This window comes from Rhodamnia argentea, chromosome 1 (assembly GCF_020921035.1).
Source record: "Rhodamnia argentea isolate NSW1041297 chromosome 1, ASM2092103v1, whole genome shotgun sequence".
NCBI classification, from domain to species: domain Eukaryota; kingdom Viridiplantae; phylum Streptophyta; class Magnoliopsida; order Myrtales; family Myrtaceae; genus Rhodamnia; species Rhodamnia argentea.
In genome coordinates, this window is record NC_063150.1 from 16,369,928 (window position 1) to 16,392,472 (window position 22,545).

Consider the following 22,545-nt stretch of genomic DNA (forward strand, 5'->3'; position numbering starts at 1 on the left):
TTTCCACAAGTTGCATTACTAATTCATGTACCCCGCGTTCGTGAGCTGAGGTTTTTAGCAGCTCAATTTTCACGTCGACAAAAAATCATTTTGGAGAAGTATTACCAATTCAAGACAACAAATGAAGCAAGAATCAGACGGATAACGCGTTAGCACAGCCATATAAACATACCTTCTCACTAGACTACCGCATAGACAGAACAAGCCTTCAATTTGCGTTAGATAAGCTGTAAAATCACAAGTTGCGCATTCATAAATAAGACCCTACACGTTTTGCCACCCACTGTTCGGCCATCTTGCAAACCTTAAAAGGACATAACCATGTCGTCCCCGAGGTCGAAACCTAGTCTTTTTTGTCACAAATACGTACCCAAGTTCGAAACCACACCCTATTGTGATGAGCAATCGAGAAATGTCACTTGGTCATCCAAGATATGTCATTGTAGGACCGATCCACATAGCTGTAGGTCTTCTCGTCCGCTCAGAGTTGTATGAGTTCAAGTATTGTTCACGAATGATCTGTGATGTATATTGTTGTTGCGCGCGTTTCAGGTTGGACCACGTTCTTTTGCCCATGCGTCACTTTTGGGAGGATCGCGGAGTACACGGACCAAGGATCTTCATGTGAGTATTTTACGAACTAGTCCTTTTCTCGTTGGTTATGGACAAGATGTCTGAGCGATTGGTCTGTGCGCAAATTAAGCAGAGAGGATTCAAGTTTGACCATGAGTAAAGCACAGCGAGAAAGAGAGAGAGGGGGGAGCTCAGGCGGCATGATAATGAGCTGATAAAGAGAAGAAAAACTGCGAAGGCTGAATAAACGAGTATCTCCTCTAGATGGGAAAAGATTCTCTTTGAAATTAAGTTTCCGAACAGCAACATCCATACCGTACTCAGAATGTTTTAAGATGTTGAAAAAAAAGCTTCGGTTTTGTAAGTTCAGAACTTTGAGGGACGCCACAGCAATTCACCTTGAAACGTAAAATCATAACAACATAGTCTTAACCATTGATTAAGGTCATGAAAAACGGAAGAACATAACTTAGAAGGATGACGGATGATTGCTACTATTTATTACCATGTTACGTTTTGTTGCAGCTTGTGTGGCGAAAGGCGCGCTCTACTGTTTAACGGCTGCTCTGACCTGTTGTTTTGGAGCTTGCTGTTGCGGTTGCTGCAATCGCAGGAAGATGAGGAAGCGATTCGATTGGGAGCAGAAGCCATGCCACGATTGTTCTGTTCATTGCTTTTGCCATTGTTGTGCTCTGTGTCAAGAATACCGTCACCTCCAGAACCTCGGCTATGACCCTTCCAAAGGTACTAGACCCTTTTTTTCTTTCTTTTTTTCTTTTTCTTTTTCTATTTGTCCTTTCATTTTATGGTCAAGAATCTGCCCTAGATGAGTAAATCTCGAATTCAATGAATACTCCACAAACTTCATGGATTAACACACACCAGCCGCAAAGATATACCTCATGAAGAACTGAACCCGTGTTATTTGCTCAAACCGCGAAACTTGCGATCTTAGAAACATATCGTAGTAACCCTAGAAGATTCACTTTTCATCGATGTATAAGGATAGAATTTGAGATAAGAATACTGATTTGTCAAACTGAAAGGATAATTCGGGATAATTATAAAAAAAAATTAAATCTATTGTAATTGTGCCAATTAATCATAAACTTTTGGCTAATTGAGTCATAAACCTTTACATTTATATCAATTCAGTCCTTTCTACCAAAATCGCTGACATGGAAACCGGTTGTGTCACGTAGGGTAGTCAGCGCATTCACATCAACGGTTGCAAAGGACTGAATTGGCACAAATACAAAAGGTTTAGGACCCAATCGATAAAAAAAAAAAGGGGGGGTTTATTACTAAATTTACACAATTGCAATTTGTTTAGTTTTTTTTTTCTTTTGTTAATTTTCACTAATAATTCTCTTTGTGTGCTTGAATGTGACCCCTTAGATTTTTTTTTTTTATTGAATGGGAGAAAGGAAAATTACAATTTCCCTATCTAGATAGATACTGAATGAAAATAATGGAGAAAGGATAAGAAGTAAATGTATTTACTTATGTATCCTTTGTCTTGTCTAGGTTTTAGGAAGGACGATTACGAAAATGTATTTGCTTGTGCATCCACTACCTTCCAACTTTGGGGGGAGACAAATTTATGGGTTCATTCTCTAATTTCAACTCATTTCCTTCCATATCCCTTTTACTTGTGATTTATATTACTTACACTGCTTGCGCAAAGTACATTTTTACTCAAACAGTCATATAATAAAGACCTTCATCTAACAATGAAATCAATGCGGTAGACACAATTGAAAAAATCGCACATGTGGTGTCACCATTAATTGGAGAATCGATATTCTTGGAAAAGTTGATATAAGACGTAATCGTTTTGTTGGATTCAAACTTAGCGCTCCAGTACAAAAGAAACATCAATTCCAGTCTTCGTCTAATCCAAGAATTGACTAACAAATTAAGCATTTAATTTGGATCGAAACTCATGCTTTCGGGGTGCTTATTTGGTTCTGATGCATACAATTACCGAAACTTTTTCAGGATGGGAAGAAAATGGGCAGATGGGTAATGGCTCAATAGGGATGACTCCACCCCAAAGGATGACAATTTAGAAATTTATGAGGCCAGATGGCTGATTAGCGAAGGTCATACCACAAACATCCCAATGTTAGCACACATTTCAGTATCATACGACATATTTATTCTTAAGTCTCTCATTGCTTGTAAAATGTAACGATTTCTTGAGAAACACTGTCGAGAGGAAGATTCTTGGCCAATCTGCTTATTTTGACTATATTTCAATGGTTGGTCGACTCCTCCATGTACTTTGTTGCAAACGCAACAACCTGTAAATCTTGTTCATGAAAAGACAAAAAAAAAAAGAAGAAAAAAAAAGTCACTATCTTGAAGGCCTAATACTCTAAAGATCCTCGAACTTTAGCTCTCGTCTCAATTCTACCTTTTATCTTATAAAAAACCTTCAACTTTAGGTTTAGTCTCAATTCTAACCTAAACTTTTTTGTCCCATAAAAAACACTTACTTTACATGATGTCCTAATTCTATCCTAAACTTTTTTTATCCTAGGAAATATCTCCAACTTTAGGTCTTGTCCTAATGTTACTATCTAGTCCCAATTTTTCCCTATAATTTTTACAGTCTCATAAAAAATTACAAATGTTTACTTGAGTCACAAATCTACCTCCATTAACCCTTCGTCCAAAAGTTTCTCGTTGATAATAAAGAAATGAAAAACTCTCAAGCATGAGGTATTAGAGCATCTCAAGCGAAGCTCTCCAAAATCGAGAGATGGAACATTCCAAGCACAAGAGATCGAAGACCGTGTGTAAAATTGCTAAGAGTGATTTTGACAGAGGGTTAATGGGGTCAGATTTAAGACTATGAGATAAAAAAATCAGAGTAAAATTGAAACTAGACCTAAAGCTGAGATTTTTTTGTGAGACAAAAAAAAAGGTTTAGTTAAATTGATGTTAGACATAAAGTTGATGATTTTTTACCGCACTCGGCAATCGTTGGTGGATTCTTCTCACCCAGCATGCACGAAAGTAAATTTCATATCAAATGAACATACATACAACACATTCTTGATTGTGCTCCCTTCATCGGCTCTTAATGGAATCTGATTCCGCACCGAGATGGAAGCAATAATGTGCGTGCTATTAATTGCACCTACACGGTTACGTGGTTTTATGAAAGTCTAATTTTATACAATATTATCAATTACATATATTTGATGGTCTAAAAACGATGTGAAAATGATACCTTGAAGTTGATTGGGGGTCCTTTTGGGGCCAAAAATTGGGTCAAATACCCATAGCGCAGACCCGTTGTTGATTCGTTTAGAGCTTTCCCGAGCTAATTTTTTATATTACACTACACAGTATGTCACGCCCCGATCCCCGGGCCCGCAACATCCCTACCAAATCGTCTCATGCCACGAATGATAGCGTCCTAGGTACACTATCGACCTACGAAATTTACGGCCCATACGGAACATGCAACTCTCCCAAACAAACAAGATCAGCGGGATACAATAGTATGAAAATTAACACAGTCATTTCACAAAAGACAATTTCATTCAACAAGCCAGAGTAGATGAATTTTAACCCTACTGAATTACAGTAAACATATACAACCCCATTCTTCGGGGCGACTCACTAAGACCTCAAAAAGACACACGGTCCGGTAAGGTTAAACCATCATCTACTCCCAAAAATCCTACAACGATCCTTGCCTTAACGTCCACGGCCTCCATCATTGCCTAAAAATGGTTAACAACGACGGGGTGAGAAATTAATCTCGGTGAGTCAATGCCTAAGCCCGGCTAGGGCGTTGATTCGCTCAAATGTCCTAACAAATAGTCATGTCAACAATGAGCAGATATTTCAACCACATGCAAGCTTACCCTCCAGGCTACACATAATGTGATGCAGACTTGACTCAACAGTCAAGCAACTAAACCAATCAACCCATTAGCAAAGTATCACAAGATTTGCATGCATAGGACACCACATGTAGTCCATTTATTATCAGAACCGACCCGTGGGTCCAGCACACTAGTCAATTGGTGCTCTCCTGGCGGGGCCATGTATTGTCTCTTACTTTCCGGCGACGGCTTCGATAGTCCATGTAACTTCGCTCGACCAACCGGAAGACAATGATTGTCAACACGGCACGGAACTAATAGGAATCCTTAAAAGGCTTTGGTCCTTCATAAGCTGCGACCGGCAAATGAACAATCGGAAGACAATTGGGCGACGCTCATCCAAAGAACAGAAAACAATGATTGCTAGGACCGAACAATCAGAAGACAATGATTGTCGGAATTATCCAATTATGTGACCACTCAAGCACTTCAACATCCAGCTAGTTTACTTCTTGGAATTAGGTTGAATGCTCATACTCGCATGTTCAAATACTTGGTCCAAAGCCATTTTTGTGCAAAACTATGCAGTTTGATCTCATACGTGGTCATATAAATGCGCAATTATATCAACCGACAAATCAAGTAATTTGGGGAGATTAACCTCTAATCGGACCCCAACGGCAATCAACAGTCAAATCCGGCATTCACATCCAATAATCCAAGAATTAATTAATCAATTGCAGCCGATCGATTATTAATTCCAATTTCAATTCCAATTGACCGTCAATCGCGCGCTCGTCTCTAACCTATCGTTCACTCGCGATCAATCAATACAATCGGTCAAATCAATCAGTTCTACTCACCAATTAGCCCCAGACAACCCAAATAATCGACTAATCTTAAATAATTACGGTCATTTAGCCTAAACCACATTTCTATCTAGCCCGACCGTAATTAATCTACCTAAACACCATAATTAGCTAATTAATCTAATTCCGAATGCAATTAGCATCCTAACCAAGAGTTATGAGTTAACTCACAATTAAAATTAGCTTAGGCGATCTCAACTCGGGCGGCGACTACACAAACTCGGCCTGGCCCAAATCGAGCTTCGAGCTCCAAACTTTACCAAGGGTGGTCGGGTGAGGCAGCGACACTTGGGGACGGTGGCTCGGGACTCGGGGGTGGTGGTCGGTGGTTACCGGTGGCCAAAACAAGAGCGGCCGAAAATGAACAGTGGCAGAACAAGGACGGCCAAAACAGGACAATAGGCGTCGGGGGCTGTTTAGGGGGGTTTCAAGTGGTTCAAGGCCGGGGAAAGGTTCGGCTGAGGTCGGATGGTGTTCGGGGTTACTGTAGGTGGCGGCGACGACGCCGACGGATGGCCGGAGGTGGCGGAACGACGGCTATACAAAACCGGCCCAAAAACAGGAGCGACGGTTCGTAACGGAGGAAGCTGGTTGGGGCTCAATCCGAGCTCCACGGGCGGTAGCCGGCCTCCAATGGCTTCGTGGGACGTCAAGCGGTCGAGGGCGATGCCTTGGGGTGGTTGGCGAGCGGCGGGCGTGGCTCACTTGCGACGGAGGGCGGCGAAGCAGCAACTCGATGTAAAATAGGGCTCGCACGGGGCGAGGAGGAAAACCGGTTCGCGGGGCTAGTTCGAGCTTGACGGTGGCGCGCGACGGTCTTGGGAAGGCCTGGTTGTCGGATGGATGAGGGTGTGGTGGTGGAGGGTGGTCGGAAGTGGCATTGAGAGCCAGCATGGCGTGAGCGGTTCCTCGAGGTCAAAACAAGGCAAGCCGGGTACCGAGCTTTTTCGGAGCTTCCCGGCGGCTCTCGCAGCTGTCGGAGGAGGCGGAGTAGCGAGTAGAGGCAGGCCAAGGAGGCTGTTGGTGTTCGATGGTGGTGGCGATGTAAAAACAGCCAAGGAAAGAGGTGGATGGTGGCTTCGGTGGGGGTAGTTGCCGCAAGAAGAATAAGGGAAAAGCAAACGTGGGAGAGAGAGAGAGAGAGAGAGAGAGAGAGAGAGAGAGAGAGAGAGGTGAGTTGACCAGATTTAACTGGTAGATGGGGGAAATTAATGGCAAGTGGGGCCCACGGGTCTCATCAAGTTTAAATATTTTTGTCTCATATGCATACTATCTGAGGGCAAAACGGTCTTTTGATAAATCAAGAGCGATCCGATTTTTGGCTCAAGCGATTGAGAATAAAATTTGGATTTTTACGGGCTAGGCTCGATCCGGAAAAAGCTTAGGCGCGAGGATTAAAAATCCTAAGTCGCGGCGGCTGAGATTTTGAGACCTAATCGAAACTTAACGACATTTCGGGAATCGTCCAAAATTCGTCCCTTAATTCCTTATGATCCAAAATTTTACCAACTGAAATTCAATAATAATTCTTCCTTTTATTGAATTCGGGCAAATTACAAATTTCGAATTTCCAGGGTGTTACAACTCTCCCCAATTTAGGAAATTTCGTCCTCGAAATTACAGTATAGTTACGACTCTTCAAAAAGATAAGGGTAACTACTCTTGATAACTTCCTCGTTCTCCCGGGTAGCTCCTTCAGTCCCATGGTGTTGCCAAACCACCTTAACTAGCGGAATCGTCTTGCTCCGGAGCACTTGCTCTTTCCTATCCACAATCCTAACCGGACGTTCCACATACGCAGCTCGCTCATCTAACTCGATTTCTTCATAACTCAGCACATGAGCGGGGTCTAATTCGTACTTTCTTAGCATTGACACGTGAAACACATTATGTACCTAAGCCGGTCTTGGTGGCAATGCTAGGCGATAAGCCAAATTTCCTATCCGCTCCAAAATCTCGAAAGGCTCAACATACTTAGGGCTCAACTTTCCTTTCTTGCCAAAACGAGATGTCCCTCTCATAGGCAACACCTTTAGAAAAATATGATCGCCCACTTGGAACTCCGGTGGCCTACGCCTCCTAACTGCGTAGCTCTTCTGACGACTTTGAGCTATCCTCAGACTGTCTCTGATGACTTTGACAGCTTCCATAGACAGTTCCACCAACTCAAGACCGGTGATTTTCCTTTCACCCACTTTGTCCCAATAGGCTGGCGTTCGGCACACTCTACCAGACAATTCCTCAAATGGTGCCATCTTAATACTCTGCTGAAAACTATTGTTGTAGGCAAACTCAACTAGATACAATTGCTCTTCCCAACTGCCCTTAAAATCCAAGATACATGCTCTCAACATGTCTTCCAGAGTCTATATCGTCCTTTCGGATTGACCATCATGCTGCGGGTGATAGGGCGTACTAAACTGCAGCTTCGTTCCTAAAGCGATCCGTAGACTCTTCCTAAATGTGGCAGTGAACTTGGGATCACGATATGAGGTGATCGTCACCGGCACTCCATGCAATCTCACGATGTGCCTCACATATAAATCTGCATATCTGTCCAAAGCAAAGTCTTTTCTCACTAGAATAAAGTGCACCAACTTCATCAATCTGTCGACTACAACCTAGATTGAATCATGTTCTCTTTGACTTCTTGGTAATCCCATCACAAAGTCTATCGTGATATGCTTCCATTTCTACTCCGAAATCTCAAAAGGCTATAGCAGTCCTCCAAGTTTACAGTGATGCGCCTTGACCTGCGGGCAGGTCAAACACTTAGCCACATGCTTAGACATATCCGCCTTCATACCATTCCACCAGTAGTGTTGCTTCAGATTCTGATACATCTTCGTACTACTCGGATGGATACTATAATCGCTACGATGTGCCTCCGATAAAATATCCTCCCTTAGAGACCGGCACAACTAGATGTCCTCTAAACTTCAATATTTCATCCTCGGCCACTTGAAAGTCAACCCTTCGCTTAGCTAAGTCCTCTTGAAGGATCTTCTGAATAGTAGGGTCCGTCGATTGTAGGGACTTAATTCTGGTCCGCACCTCCGGTTCAATCCTCAAAATAGCTACTAGACTTGACAGACAACTTATCTCTAACTTAAAGTCCGAGTCTCTCACTTGCTCAAGTAAACACCATTCATTCACACGTAATTGAGCAATCGCTGATTTTCTACTTAGGGCATCTGCAACCTTATTCGCCTTGCTTGGATGATATAAGATCTCGCAATCACAATCCTTGAGCAGTTCCATCCATCGACGCTGCCTCATGTTTAACTTTTTCTGAGAGAACAGGTACTTGAGGCTCTAATGATCGGTATACACCTGAAAACTTTCTCCGATCAGATAATGCCTCCAAATCTTCAGGGCGAACATGACCGCAGCCAACTCCGGGTCGTGCGTCGGAGAGTTCAACTCGTGGGGTCTCAAGCGGCGAGATGCATACGCTACTACCCTTCCATGTTGCATAAAAACACAACCCGGACCTACGAGAGATGCGTCACTATAGATCTCAAATCCTCCAAGACTAGACAGAATCGTCAATACGGGAGCCGTAGTCATCTTATGCTTAAGCTCTTGAAAACTACACTCGCACTTGTCTGTCCATTCATACTTCACATCCTTCTTCAACAATTTAGTCATAGGCGAGGCTATAGTTGAGAACTTCTCCACGAATCGTCTATAATAGCCTGCCAAACCCAAAAAGCTTCTGATCTCCATTACTGTCGTCGGTCTTAGCCGGTCCATGACTGTCTCAATCTTAGACGGTTCCACCGCAATTCCTTCACCAGAAACCACGTGGCCTAGGAACGCCACACGAGCCAACCAAAACTCACATTTACCGAGCTTGGCAAAAAGCTGATGCATTCTCAAAGTCTTCAACACTATCCTCAAGTGTTGTTCATGGTTCTCGGAACTCTTCGAATACACCAGGATATCGTCTATAAACACTATAACGAAGTGATCCAAGTATTCCTTAAACACTCTGTTCATCGGATCCATAAAAGCAGCAGGAGCATTCGTCGGACCAAACGGCATCACTGTGAACTCATAGTGTCCATAGCAAGTCCTGAATGCCGTCTTCGATATATCTTCTTTCCCGATCCTCAATCGATGGTATCCTGTCCGTAGATTAATCTTAGAAAACACTGATGCTCCCCGTAGCCGATCGAACGGATCGTCAATCCTAGGCGGTGGGTACTTGTTCTTGATCGTCACTTGATTCAGCTGCTTGTGATCTATGCACGACCTCATAAACCCATCATTCTTCTTAACGAATAACATTGGCGCTCCCCATGGCGACGCACTAGGGCGGATAAATCCTTTATCCAATAGCTCTTGCATTTGAACCTTGAGTTCCTTCAGCTACGATAATGCCATCCGATACAGCGCCTTAGAGCTTGGTTCCATCCCTAGAGCTAATTCTATCACGAACTCTATTTCTCTATTCGACGGTAATCCAAGCAATTCTTCGGGAAAAACGTTTAGAAACTCACATACTACAGCAATATCATCCAACTTAGTTTCCCCAACGGACGTGTCTACTACCGTAGCCAAATAACCTTGGCAACCACTTTCCAACAAACGAGTTGTCTTCGGCGACGAGATTATTACGATCAAGGTTCCTCCTCGATTCCCCACAAATTCAAAATTGGCCCCATCCAATGGCCTAAATTGAATCGCCTTACGATAGCAGTCCATCGCGGCTCTTTGCTTCGTTAACCAGTCCATGCCCACAATTAGATCAAAATCGTACATCTCCAGTACAACAAGATCTATCTTACTCTCATGACTATCTATAACTAGTCTATAGCCGGGATAGCCTACGGCGGCTACTATGCTATCCTTTAAAGGTGTAGACACCTTGGCAACCACATCTAACGGTACCACATTTAATCCAGACAGTCTAACAAATTGATCCGCAACAAAAGAATGCGTAGCACCAGGGTGAAATAAAGCATAAGCTACGTTATTCTATGGAAAAATCGTACCTTTCATGGTCGGTGAGTCCTTCGCCTCTTCTCGGGGTGCAGCAAACACCCGTCCTTGCGCTTGGGGTCTATTCCGGTAATTCGATGGTGCGATCCTTCCAACTTGGCCTCCCGGCGGCCTGGTGCGTTGCCTCCGTGGGCAGTCCCTCACAAGATGGCAATGCTGGCCACATCCAAAGTAGGCTCCACACATCGGAGACGAAGCGGACCCATGCCTCTGGTTACATAGATGGCAGACATCATCTCGACGAGGCATCGACTTACTAATAGCTCCTCGACGATTGGGCGGGATGTTGAATTTGTTACCTTGCATCAGCCTCTTCCCTTGCCGCTTATCAAACCTACTCGAGAGCGCGAACTGCGATCCGAGAGCGGCAACCCTTTCGATCGGATCTTGCTCTACCATCCGAGCTCTCTTGTAGAGGTCATTGTAATCCTTTAAGTTGAATGGCACCAACACACTCTTAATCTCGGGCTTCAGCCAATCTCTCGAACCTTCGGCCCTATCGACGGGGTCTTCAACCAATCTCGGAGCATACGTGGATAGCTCAACAAATTTGGCTTCATATTGATCGACTGTCATTTGGTTCAAACGCTGGCGAAAGAACTCTGCCATCTTTTGCTCTCTCGCGATGTTTGAGAAGTATTTTTCAGTAAAGGCTTCCATGAAGGCATCCCACGTCAGGACCATATCCTCGGGAAAAACTCTGTCCTTTGAACCTTTCCACCATGTACTAGCGTTTCCTTGTAAGCGGTACATGGCTAGGGTGACCTTATCCTCATTGGTACATCTCAGCGGGTCAAATGCTTTCTCCAACTCCTCAATCCACGAAGTGGCAACTTTGGGATCTCCGCTCCTAGAGAACTTGGGCTGTTTCGACTTAAGAAATTATTCCACCAATCTTTGAGCCAAGCACCCATTGTTTGCGGCTCCAGCTGGCCGATTCATAGATGGGGCTTCAACAACGGCGGCAACAACGGTGTTCGATTCCTCACTTACTACCCCATAAGGTCTCCAATAGCTCCCGGTGCTTGGAGAATTCCAGCTATAGTTGACTCTCGTCCAACCGGCTCAACAGCGCGCAGTGCTCTATCTTACTCCAAGATTTCCCCTATCGGCCTGACGGACCTACTGCGGGGTCCTCGGGGTGCTCTTCTACCACGTTCGCTCATTTTGTAGGCAAATTATGGAGTCATGTATACCCCATAGCAAAGCGCGATTATAAGGCGGCCCCACAACTCAAATCCATAGCAACAATCACATGCACAATGATTATTATCCCACTAACTACCCCAATTTCTATCGTTCCTTATTACTCCAGGCCAATGACCGGATGGATCAGGCCGACCTCTCTCTAATACCACCTTGGGCGGGGATATCACGCCCTGATCCCCGGGCCCGCAACATCCTTCCCAAATCGTCTCAGCAGTCACAAATGATAGCATCCCGGGTACACTATCGACCTACGAAATTTACGGCGCATATGGAACATGCAACTCTCCTAAACAAACAAGATCAGCAGGATAGAATAGTAGGAAAATTAACACAGTCATTTCACAAAAGACAATTTTATTCAAAAAGCCGTAGTATATGAATTTTAACCCTCTCGAGCTACGGTAAACATATACAATCCCATTCTTCGGGGCGACTCACTAAGATGTCAAAAAGTCACACGGTCGGGTAAGGTTAAACTCTCATATATTCCCAAAAATCCAACAACGATCCTCGCCTTAACGTCTACGGCCTCCATCACTACCCGAAAATGGTTAACAACGACGGGGTGAGAAATTAATTTCGGTGAGTCAACGTCTAAGCCCGGCTAGGGCGTTGATTCGCTCGGACGTCCTAACAAACAATCGCGTCAACAAAGAGCAAATATTTCAACCACATACTAGCTTACCCTCCAGGCCACACATAATGCAATGTAGACTTGACTCAATAGTCAACCAGCCAAACCAATCAATCCATTGGCAAAGTATCACAGCACTTGCAAGTACGGGACACCACACGTAGTCCATTTATTATCGGAACCAACCTGTAGGTCCAGCACATTAGTCGGTTGGTGCTCTCCTGGTAGAACCAGGCATCGTCCCTTACTTCCGGCAATGGCTTCTAATAGTCCATGTGACTTCGCTTGATCAACCGGAAGACAATGATTGTCGACACGGCACGGAACTAACGGGAATCCTTAAAAGGTTTCGGTCCTTCACAAGCTGCGACCGGCAAACGAACAGCCAAAAGATAATGGCCGACGCATATCCAGCAACCATAAGACAATTATTGCCAGGACCGAACAATCGGAAGACAATGATTGTCGGAATTATCCAATTATGTGACCACTCAAGCACTTCGATATCCAGTTAGTTTATTTCTTGAAATTAAGTCAAATGCTCACACTTGCATATTCAAATACTTGGCCCAAGGTTGTTTTCATGCAAAACCATGCAATTTGATCTCATACATGGTCACATGATTGCGCAATTATATCGACCGGCAAATCAAGCAATTTGGGGCGATTAACCTCTAATCGGACCCCCATAGCAATCAACAGTCAAATCCGGCATTCACATCCAATAATCCAAGAATCAATTAATCAATTGCAGTCAATCGATTATTAATTCCAATTGACCATCAATCGCTCGCTCGTCTCTAACCTATTGTTCACTTGCGATCAATCAACACAATCAGTCAAATCAATCAGTTCTACTCACCAATTAGCCACGGACAACCCAACGAATCAACTAATCTTAACTAATTACGGTCATTTAGCCTAAACCACGTTTCTATCTAGCACGACCGTAATTAATCTACCTAAACACCCTAATTAGCTAATTAATCTAATTCCGAACGCAATTAGCGTCATAACCGAGAGTTAGGAGCTAACTCACAATTAAAATTAGCTCGGGCGATCTCAACTCGGGCGGCGACGACACAAACTCGGTCCGGCTCGTGGTGAAGACAATCGTCGACTTGCGACCCAAATCGAGCTTCGGGCTCCAAACTTTGCCGAGGGTGGTCGGGTGAGGCGGCGACACTTGGGGATGGTAGCCCGGGACTCGGGGGTGGTGGCTAGTGGTCTCCGGTGATCGGAACAGTGGTAGTCGGCGATGAACAATGGCGGAACAGGGGCTACCAGAGCGGGGCGGTAGGCATCGGGGGTTATTTTTGGGGGGTTTCGGGTGGTTCAAAGCCGGGGAAAGGTTCGACAAAGGTCGGGTGGTGTCCGGGGTTGTTGCTGGTGGTAGTGACGGCGCCGACGGGCGGCCGGAGGTGGCAGAACGATGGCTGTTTAGAATCGGCCCAAAAACAGGGGCGGCAATTCGTAACAGGAGGGGCTGGTCGAGGCTCAATCCGAGCTCCACGGGCGGCTACTAGCCTACGACGGCTTCGTGGGACGTAAAGGGGTCGAGGGCGATAGCTTGGGGTGGTCGGCGAGCGGCGGGCGTGGCTCGGTCGAGGCGAAGGGCGGCGGAGCAACAACTCGGTGTAAAACAAGGGATTGCACGGGGCGAGGAGGAAAAGCGGTTCGCGGGGCCGGTTTGAACTCAACGGTGGCACACGACGGTCTTGGGAAGACTTGGTGGTTGGGTGGATGAGGGTGTGGTGGTGGAGGGTGGTCGGAAGTGGCGTTGAGAGCCGACGCGGCGTGAGCGGTTCCTCGGGGTCAAAATAGGGCAAGCTAGGTACCGGGATGTTCCGGAACTTCCCGGTGGCGCTCGCCGCTATCGAAGGAGGCGGAGTGGCGAGCAGAGGCAGGCGAAAGAGGCTGTTGGTGTTCGATGGTGGTGGCGATGCAAAAATAGCCAAGGAAAGAGGTGGATGGTGGCTTCGGTGGGGGTGGTTGCCGCACGTAGAACAGCAGAAAGGTAGACGAGAGCGAGAGAGAGAGAGAGAGAGAGAGAGAGAGAGAGAGAGTTGAGTTGACCAGATTTGACTGGTAGGTGGGGGGGAATTAATGGCAAGTGGGGCCTACGGGTCTCATCAAGTTTAAATATTTTTGTCTCATATGCATAATATCTAAGGGCAAAACAGTGTTTTGATAAATCGATCTTGATCGGATTTTTGGCTCAACTAATTGAGAATAAAATTTGAATTTTTTCGGGCTAGGCTCGGTTCGGAAAATGCTTAGGCGCGAGGATTAAAAATCCTAAGTCGCGGCAACCGAGATTTCGAGACTTAATCGAAACCAAACGACATTTCGGGAATCGTTCAAAATTCGTTCCTTAATTCCTTACGATCCAAAATTTTACCAACTGCAATTCAATAATAATTCTTCCTTTTATTGAATTCGGGCAAATTACATATTCCGAATTTCTAGGGCGTCACGCAGTAGCTCATTCTAACATTTACAAAATATCATGCATTCAGCTTTAGGAAATAATGACATGTAAAAATAAGAAATGTTGTAGGTAGATCTGCAAGTTGATTCGTGATTCGAATAGTCCATCGGTTGATTTAAGTCATTACAATCGACTTTCGTGATGGTTCATCCTGTCGTCATTTATTGCATCCTTAGCTATGCTCATATGCTTTTGGACTCGTCCTGTCCTTTAATTTGCAAGTTATAAAAAGATCAACACTTTATATACGTCAGTTTCCTCGAACATTGTTTCCTCACGCGGAGTTCGGAGGATCTAATGTCTCATTGCATTTTCTAATTTTTCATATATTTAGATTCGACATTTTGATATCCGACCAAAAAAAAAAAATTCGGCTTTTTGATATTTAATCCATGCCATCTTATAGGAAAAAAAAATTCATCTACGCACATTTAGGAGTTTCCTGTGTTTAACTATTGAAATACTCGAGTTGTCATTTTTTGCGGGTTTGGTCATATATAATGTATATTTCATTTTACATTGAAACCTTAGATTTTCGGTATAGCTTATCGGGTCTTGTCCCGGGCCATAATGGCAAGGCCTCATACTAATTTTGCCCGATATGACTTGGGTTGTTTTCACATTACTGTAATTATATTTATTATTATTTCGTGATTTTTACCGCTTGCGTATTTAGGAAAATTTAAAAAAAATCGTAAATTTATTGCACTTTTGGCAATTTTTTTTGGTCGGATACTTTTGGCAATTCAGTCATAAACCTTTTTAATATTTCCAATTCAATCATAAATCTTTTTTGTGCTAATTCAGTCCTAAACTTTTTGTATTTATGCCAATTTAGTTCATCCAGCCAACTTTAGCTGGGTGGAGATAAGAAAAAGGCTGACGCCGACGTGGACAATTTATAATAATATTTTAATATTTCTTGAAATTTTTTTTTTCCCTTTCTTCCTCCTCTAGTTGCCCTCGCCGGCGACATGGGAAGAAGGGGATCGTGGGACCGGGGTACTTTGCTGGTTTTTTTTTCACTTCGAGAAGTTGGTCTTGTGACTTCAAGAGGGAGTTTTCGTTAATCGATCCTCCCGTTTCGGTCCACTGTCCACATACACACAAGTATCATCGCTTCTTTCTTGGGTGAACGATCGCATTCCAAATCCACGAATGGAGATAGACTTCATTCCGTAAACCTTCACAAATCAGGCCAAAAAGAAAAGAAAAAGAAATAAGCTACAAAATGTTTCTTTGGAATCGAGTGATGAAGAAGTAACCTTCGCCTAGGCCGGATCTGGGCAAGGCCGCGCCTCACCCATTTCTAGCAAGACTAACCTCGCCGGGCTGAGGAAGAAGAAGGAAAAAAAAAAGAAAAAAAATTAAAAAAATTCTAAAATATTATTAAAAATTATTCACGTCGGCGGCGGCCGGCCAACGTTGGCCGGACGGACTGAATTGGCATAAATGCAAGAAGTTTAGGACTGAATTGGTACAAATACAAAATATTTATGACTAAATTGACAAAATTAAAAGATTAATGACTAAATTGAAAAAAAGAAAAACAAATAATAGATTTAGAAATTTTTTGATAATTTCCCCTTGTGCACTTATACATGGCCATATAAATTTGCAACTTTTATAATAAAATTGAAAAAGATTGCATGAAACAACGTTTGAAAAATAAAAAAAAAAGTATGGATATCGGGCATTAGGTTATAACTTGCTTAACCAAGTCCCTAAATCCGAAATCTCGATTTTCAAAATTAAGACGTTCTCCCATATCTTACTCGATTCCTAACGGCCTAGAATAGGTTAATGGTAACTCTATTCTGATTCGATTTATGATTATTAATAAACCAGATACCTATTGCGATAGATTGGGCTCGAGAAATTCCATGCAAAACATAAGCGCCATCTCAAGAGTGGGTTATACACGTCCGCTTAGCAATGCATTATATACCTATTAGATTAAATATTAAAGTGGGGTCTACGGGAGATACGGTGTGCGCCCATGCGGGCAACCACACCCCATTGAGCGATTATATGCTCAAACGTGAAAAGTCACGTTGGTTGGTTTTACGTCAATAAGCGACGTGGTCTCCATTGTTCTCCCCGGTTGTTCATTCTGTCACTTCAAGAAAATAGAAAACGCAGAACGTTCCTCCCATCGTCGATTGTCGTTTGACAGAGGAAAACTCCGAGATCGCAAAAGGGCATCTAATCGGTAATCAATAAGGTACGTCCTCGTGATGTATCTTCGTCGATCGGTGAATCTAGTGATCTATTGGGCATGTTTCCGCTGGTTTTTTGAGTATGTATTAGATCGGATTAAGTATCCTACATTGGTATCAGAGCATGTGTTACTTGATTCCCGATCGTTTTGTGTTGATATGGTGCATTTTGAAGATTTTTAACCCTAATCGCGAGGTTCTTGTTCATAGCATTTTGATTATGATTTGTTCGTCAAAATAGTAAATTGAACATACCATTAGAACGGGCTCGTCGAGACGATCGTTTTGAGTGGTCGCCGGCCCCAAGAGTCCACCGGACGCCGCCGCACGCGCGCCACGCGCCGCGACGGGGCGGAGTGTTGCGGGGCCGTGGCGTTTCGTCCTTTTAATGTCCACTTTTGTTCGTCATTTTTGAGTTATGAATATACCATCGTGTTCGTCTCGAAGAGATGAAAATTTTGGTGGAAATTTCGTCATTGGAGGAGGCCGGACGGTCGGCCACGCACCGCCACGCGCCGACGGACCCGCTGCGCGCGGCGGGCCACGCGCCGCACTTGCGGCGCACGTGGGCGAGCCCGGCCGCAGCCATGTGCGCGGCCCGCGGCGTATTGGGCCCGGCCCGGCCCAATACGAAGTCCCTTTGTGTTTTAATAAAAAAAAAAAAAAGGGGCCGGCCCACTTCCCTTTTTTTTTCAATAGGACCGGCCCGCGACCCGTGGCCCACGGCCCGTTACTGACCCGACCCGGTCTGACCTTTGACCCGCGACCGTTGACCGTTGACCGTTGACTTTGACCGTTGACCCGAAAAAAAAAAAAGTTATTGTTGGTCAATACTAAGGGGTTTTTGTTTTACCTATTATTTTATTTGTTATGATATGTTCATAATAGTTACAAAATAATTGGATTTTCGTAATCCATTTGTGTTTCGCATTCGTTGCGGGAACAATGCAATGGGTAAGACGAAATGCGAGAACACCCCAAAGGCCAAGGAGAGCTGAAGCTCAGCAAGCTCTAAGGGAAAAGATTACAATATTGGGTCTTTATAAATGGGATAATGCTTCTGACATTATAACCTATGTTATTAAGGTCAACGAAATGATCCAAGAAATCGTATGGTTTGGACAAGAAATGACCCCAGTAGATACATTTTATGCACTACAGAACACTATACCTGTAGAATGGCATGGTTTGATGAATAGCGCGTGGTGGAATGGTGCTGCCACATATAAGAAATCCGTGCTACATTTCTTACACGATTTTATAAGGATCGGAGCGATGAAGACGTCATCGCTTGCAATGAATGTGTCTTGGCGCAGACAGAATGCGCCCTGGCGTAAAGGCAAGGGTCCGCAAAGGTTTTCTTCAAAGGAGCTGATTTGGGCTCCCGATTTGATTAATAATCCTCCTCGAGACCTTAATTATTCTTTTCCTTGTACCAAGGAAATTACATATGCTCATGTTGTAACTGGAGCTAGGAGGATCACACGTTATTATATTTAGACTTTTATTTTTAGCTAGTTCCTTTCCTGTATGTCTTAGGAGACTTTTAGGGACTTGTGATTGTTGTATTAATGATTTTTGTATATGCATTATGTTATGTGTATATATTTCGAGTGGGAGTGTTCACAAGTTTTAGTAACTGTATGATGAACACAAAGTGATGATTGTATTGGTATTGGTTTTAGATAAGAAAATCTGGATGATGATGGGGAACTTAGTGAACTGTTGATTTTAGAATTCTTTTTTGAAACTATATACCAGTATAATCGAGATGCATGAATATGATTGCATTTGTTGCATACAAATAGACTTTAAATACGTGCTAAATGTTATACTCAGATACTATGGCAACGGCATCTAAGAATATTGTTCTTGAGCTCAACAAGGGTGAGAAATTGAATGGCGAAAATTATGAAATCTGGAGCATGAAAATCCAGTATGTGCTTGAAGAACTAGAGGCACTGGAAGCTCTTAACCTGACCATGACCGAGCCGGAGGATGGTAATACCGCACAGCACGGAAGAGACAAAGAAGCTTTCACCGCCTGGAAGAAAAAGAACTCAACTGCTCGCATTATGTTGTTGACTAGTATGGATAATGACATCATGAGGGAGTTCGGGCAGCATGAAAATGCTAAAGACATGTGGGATGCATTGAAGGCTAGATTTGGTCGGACTTCTGTCACCAAGCTGAGGCAACTTACAATCGGGTTCGACACTTATAAGATGCCACATGGGCAGAATATAAAGCAACATTTGAGGAAGATGTCGAACATGATTAGTGAGCTAAAGGATGCTGGACATGTGTTGTCTGATGAACAACAAGTGCAGGCTGTAATTCGCTCTTTGCCTCACAATTGGGAACACATGAAGGTGAACCCGACCCACAATGTGAACGTCACAACCTTTGAGGATGTTGTACGCCATTTGGAGCTAGAGGAGGACCGCCTTCTAGCGGCTAAGATACAATCCGATGTATATGTTCTTGGATCTAGCTCACATGGAGCTTCGGGCTTCAAGCGCAAGCATCCTGGAAAGTTCAAGAAGTGGACAGGCAAAAGAGTTGAACCATCTAGCAAGAAACCAAAGTTTGAGAAGCATGGAAAAGGGAAGCGTCCCATGAAGAAGAACATTTCGAGGATGAAATGTTACAACCGTGGCAAGAAGGGTTACTTCGCTCGCGATTGTGGTGAGCTGAAAAAGGTAGAAACCCTTAACACACTTAAAAGTGTTTGTTACGTATCAAGTTCTGTATTTTTAACTGAATCTCATCCTTTGTGGATTGTAGACTCATGAGCCACAGACCATGTAGCCGGAGATCGAAATACGTTCGTGGAATTTCGACGAATTCCAAGTGGAGCGAGATGGATTTATGTAGGAAACAATTCCAGAGTAAAAGTGAAAGGAATTGGCACTTGCCAACTTATCATGCGTGGTGGACGCACTTTATTTCTACATGATGTTCTGTACGCTCCGGAGATTCGTCGAAATCTTGTCTCTGTGTTGGTATTTGTCAAACTTGGTTTTAGTATGAATTTTCACAATAAAGGTGTGGATTTGTTGTTAGGAACAACTTTTTATGGTTCTGGTTATTTCACGGATGGCTTTATTGTATTAGATATTGAACATGCTAGTGTGAATGTATGTTATTCCCTGTTTGCATCTTCTAGTTCTAATGAGAATGATGTGAATACATGGCATGATAGACTTGGTCATATTGGCCAACAAAGAATGAATAGATTAGCCAAAGATGGCTTATTAGGCAATATTGAGAAAGTTGAATTGCCTACCTGTGAGCATTGCCTAATGGGAAAAATAACTAGAAAGCCATTTGGAAAAGGGACAAGAGCTGAATTTCCATTGCAATTAATTCATGCTGACATACGTGGTCCGATGAATGTTAGGGCAAGGCATGGTGCTGTTTATTTCATCACATTTATTAATGATTATACTCGATATGGATATGTCTATCTGATATCTCATAAATCAGAAGCATTTAGTTGCTTCAAGAAATTTATGACCTTAGTGGAAAATCAGTTAGATAAGAAAATAAAAGCTTTGAGATCCGATCGAGGTCGGGAATATTTATCCGATGAGTTCAGAAATCTATGTGATGAAAAAGGAATAGATAGACAGTTATCTATTCCATACACTCCGCAACAAAATGGTGTTGCCGAAAGACGAAACAGAACCCTACTTGAAATGGTTAGGTCCATGATGGCACAAGCTAATTTACCGATTGCCTTTTGGGGCGATGCTTTATTAACTGCTGCCTATGTACTTAACCGAGTGCCTTCCAAATCAGTCACTTCTACCCCATATGAATTGTGGACGGGTTGAAAGCCCGATTTAAGCTTTCTCAAACCTTGGGATTGTGCTGCCTATACTCATGAGTCCTCACATAAATATGGAAAATTAGGACCAAGAGGCAAAAAGAGTATTTTCATAAGATACTCGGAACACTCAAAAGGATATGTGTTCATAGGTGAGCAAGAAAGTGGAAATGTGACTGAATTTGAATCACGAGATGTCACATTCTTAGAGAATGAATTTCCAAGAAAGGGCGAAATAGGTGAGGATTGTTCCCTATTTGAAGCATTGGATCAAGATAATGAGACTGTTGGACATAATGATCCAAGTGGGAGCAATGTGAGAGGTGGGGAGTTGAATACAAACCAATCTCCATTGCAACCACTTGATGAATCAATGTCATTATCCGGTCCGAGTGGGAGCGTGTTGGAGGATAAAGTACCCTTGGTACAATCTTCTCCACGACGAACTGGTCGCAAAAGCATTCCTCGACGACGTTTTGAAATTGAAGGGGAAGCTTTCATGATCGCTCCATTGGATGAAGATGAGCTAAGAAATGTGAATGAGGCTCTATCTTGCCCTAATAAGGAAAAATGGATGAAAGCAATGAAAGAAGAGATGGAGTCAATGAAATCAAACCAAGTTTGGGAACTGGTTGATCTTCCAAAAGGACGCAAAGCCATTGGGAACAAATAGGTTCTCAAAATAAAGCGCAAGGCTGATGGCTCAATTGAGAAATATAAGGCACGCCTTGTGGCGAAAGGATATAACCAACGGGAAGGAATTGACTATGAAGATACTTTTTCTCCTGTGGTAAGATTTACCTCGATTCGCCTCATTCTAGCAATAGTGGCTAGTTTGAATCTTGAATTACATCGGATGGATGTAAAGACCGCTTTTCTCAATGGAGAATTAGATGAAGAGATTTACATGGAACAACCCGTTGGGTTTGTTAAAAAGGGCCAAGAACAAAAGGTATGTCGACTTTTGAGATCGATATATGGCCTTAAACAGTCTTCAAGACAATGGTATATACGTTTCAATAATGCCATAGTGGCATATGATTTTGAAATAATTAATGAAGATAATTGCGTCTATATCAAAAGGTCCAAAGGTCACTTTGTAATTTTATCATTATATGTTGATGATATATTGATTGCTGGAAATAATATGGAGTTTGTGAAGACGGTCAAAAGTTGGCTATCTTCTAATTTTGAAATGAAAGATATGGGTGAAGCTACATACATTCTCGGAGTTAAGATTTCGAGAGATCGTTCGAGAAGGTCATTATCTCTTTCGCAAGAGACGCATGTCAATAAATTTCTCGAACGATTTTGTATGCAAGATTGCAAACCCATTGATACTCCTATTGCAAAAGGTAATGGGTTGAGCCGAAGAATGTGTCCTAAGACTCCACAAGAGCAAGAACGTATGAAAAATGTTCCATATGCCGGTGCTATTGGAAGTCTTATGTACGCTATGATGTGTACAAGACCTGATATTTGTTATGCAGTTGGATTGGTCGGTAGATACCAATCCAATCCAGGTCAAGCACATTGGATTGCTGTTAAGAGAATTTTGAGATATCTGAAAGGAACCGCCGATTACTCGCTAACTTATCAAGGAAGTGATCCGCACCTAGAGGGCTACACCGATGCTGACCGGGGAGGAGATTTGGATGAGAGAAAATCCACCTGCGGAAATGTATTCTTACTGAATAATGGCGCCATATCGTGGAGCAAGAAGAAACAACAGTGTATAGCCTTATCCACTATGGAAGCCGAGTTCGTGACATTATCGGCGGCAACACAAGAAGGTGTTTGGCTTAGAAGATTTATGGATCATTTTGGTGTTACGGGAGATGCTGCAAAACCCGTGAAGGTTTATTG

The 22,545-nt window shown here is 43.2% G+C and overlaps 2 protein-coding genes across 2 annotated transcripts; one reads left to right on the forward strand and one right to left on the reverse strand.

Moving 5' to 3' along the window:
• Window positions 1-251: 251 nt before the first annotated feature.
• On the forward strand, window positions 252-2,747 carry LOC125316426 (protein PLANT CADMIUM RESISTANCE 2-like). Its single transcript, XM_048284751.1, has 4 exons — window positions 252-463; window positions 553-624; window positions 1,099-1,317; window positions 2,575-2,747. The coding sequence occupies exons 1-4, from the start codon at window positions 322-324 to the stop codon at window positions 2,643-2,645; spliced, it is 504 nt and encodes a 167-aa protein (XP_048140708.1). The 5' UTR covers window positions 252-321; the 3' UTR covers window positions 2,646-2,747.
• Window positions 2,748-8,525: 5,778 nt separating this feature from the next.
• On the reverse strand, window positions 8,526-9,289 carry LOC125314593 (uncharacterized mitochondrial protein AtMg00860-like). The gene is made up of 2 exons (XM_048277246.1): window positions 8,910-9,289; window positions 8,526-8,781 (listed from the first exon to the last, which is right to left on the reverse strand). The coding sequence occupies exons 1-2, from the start codon at window positions 9,287-9,289 to the stop codon at window positions 8,526-8,528; spliced, it is 636 nt and encodes a 211-aa protein (XP_048133203.1).
• Between the last annotated feature and the right edge of the window lie 13,256 nt (window positions 9,290-22,545).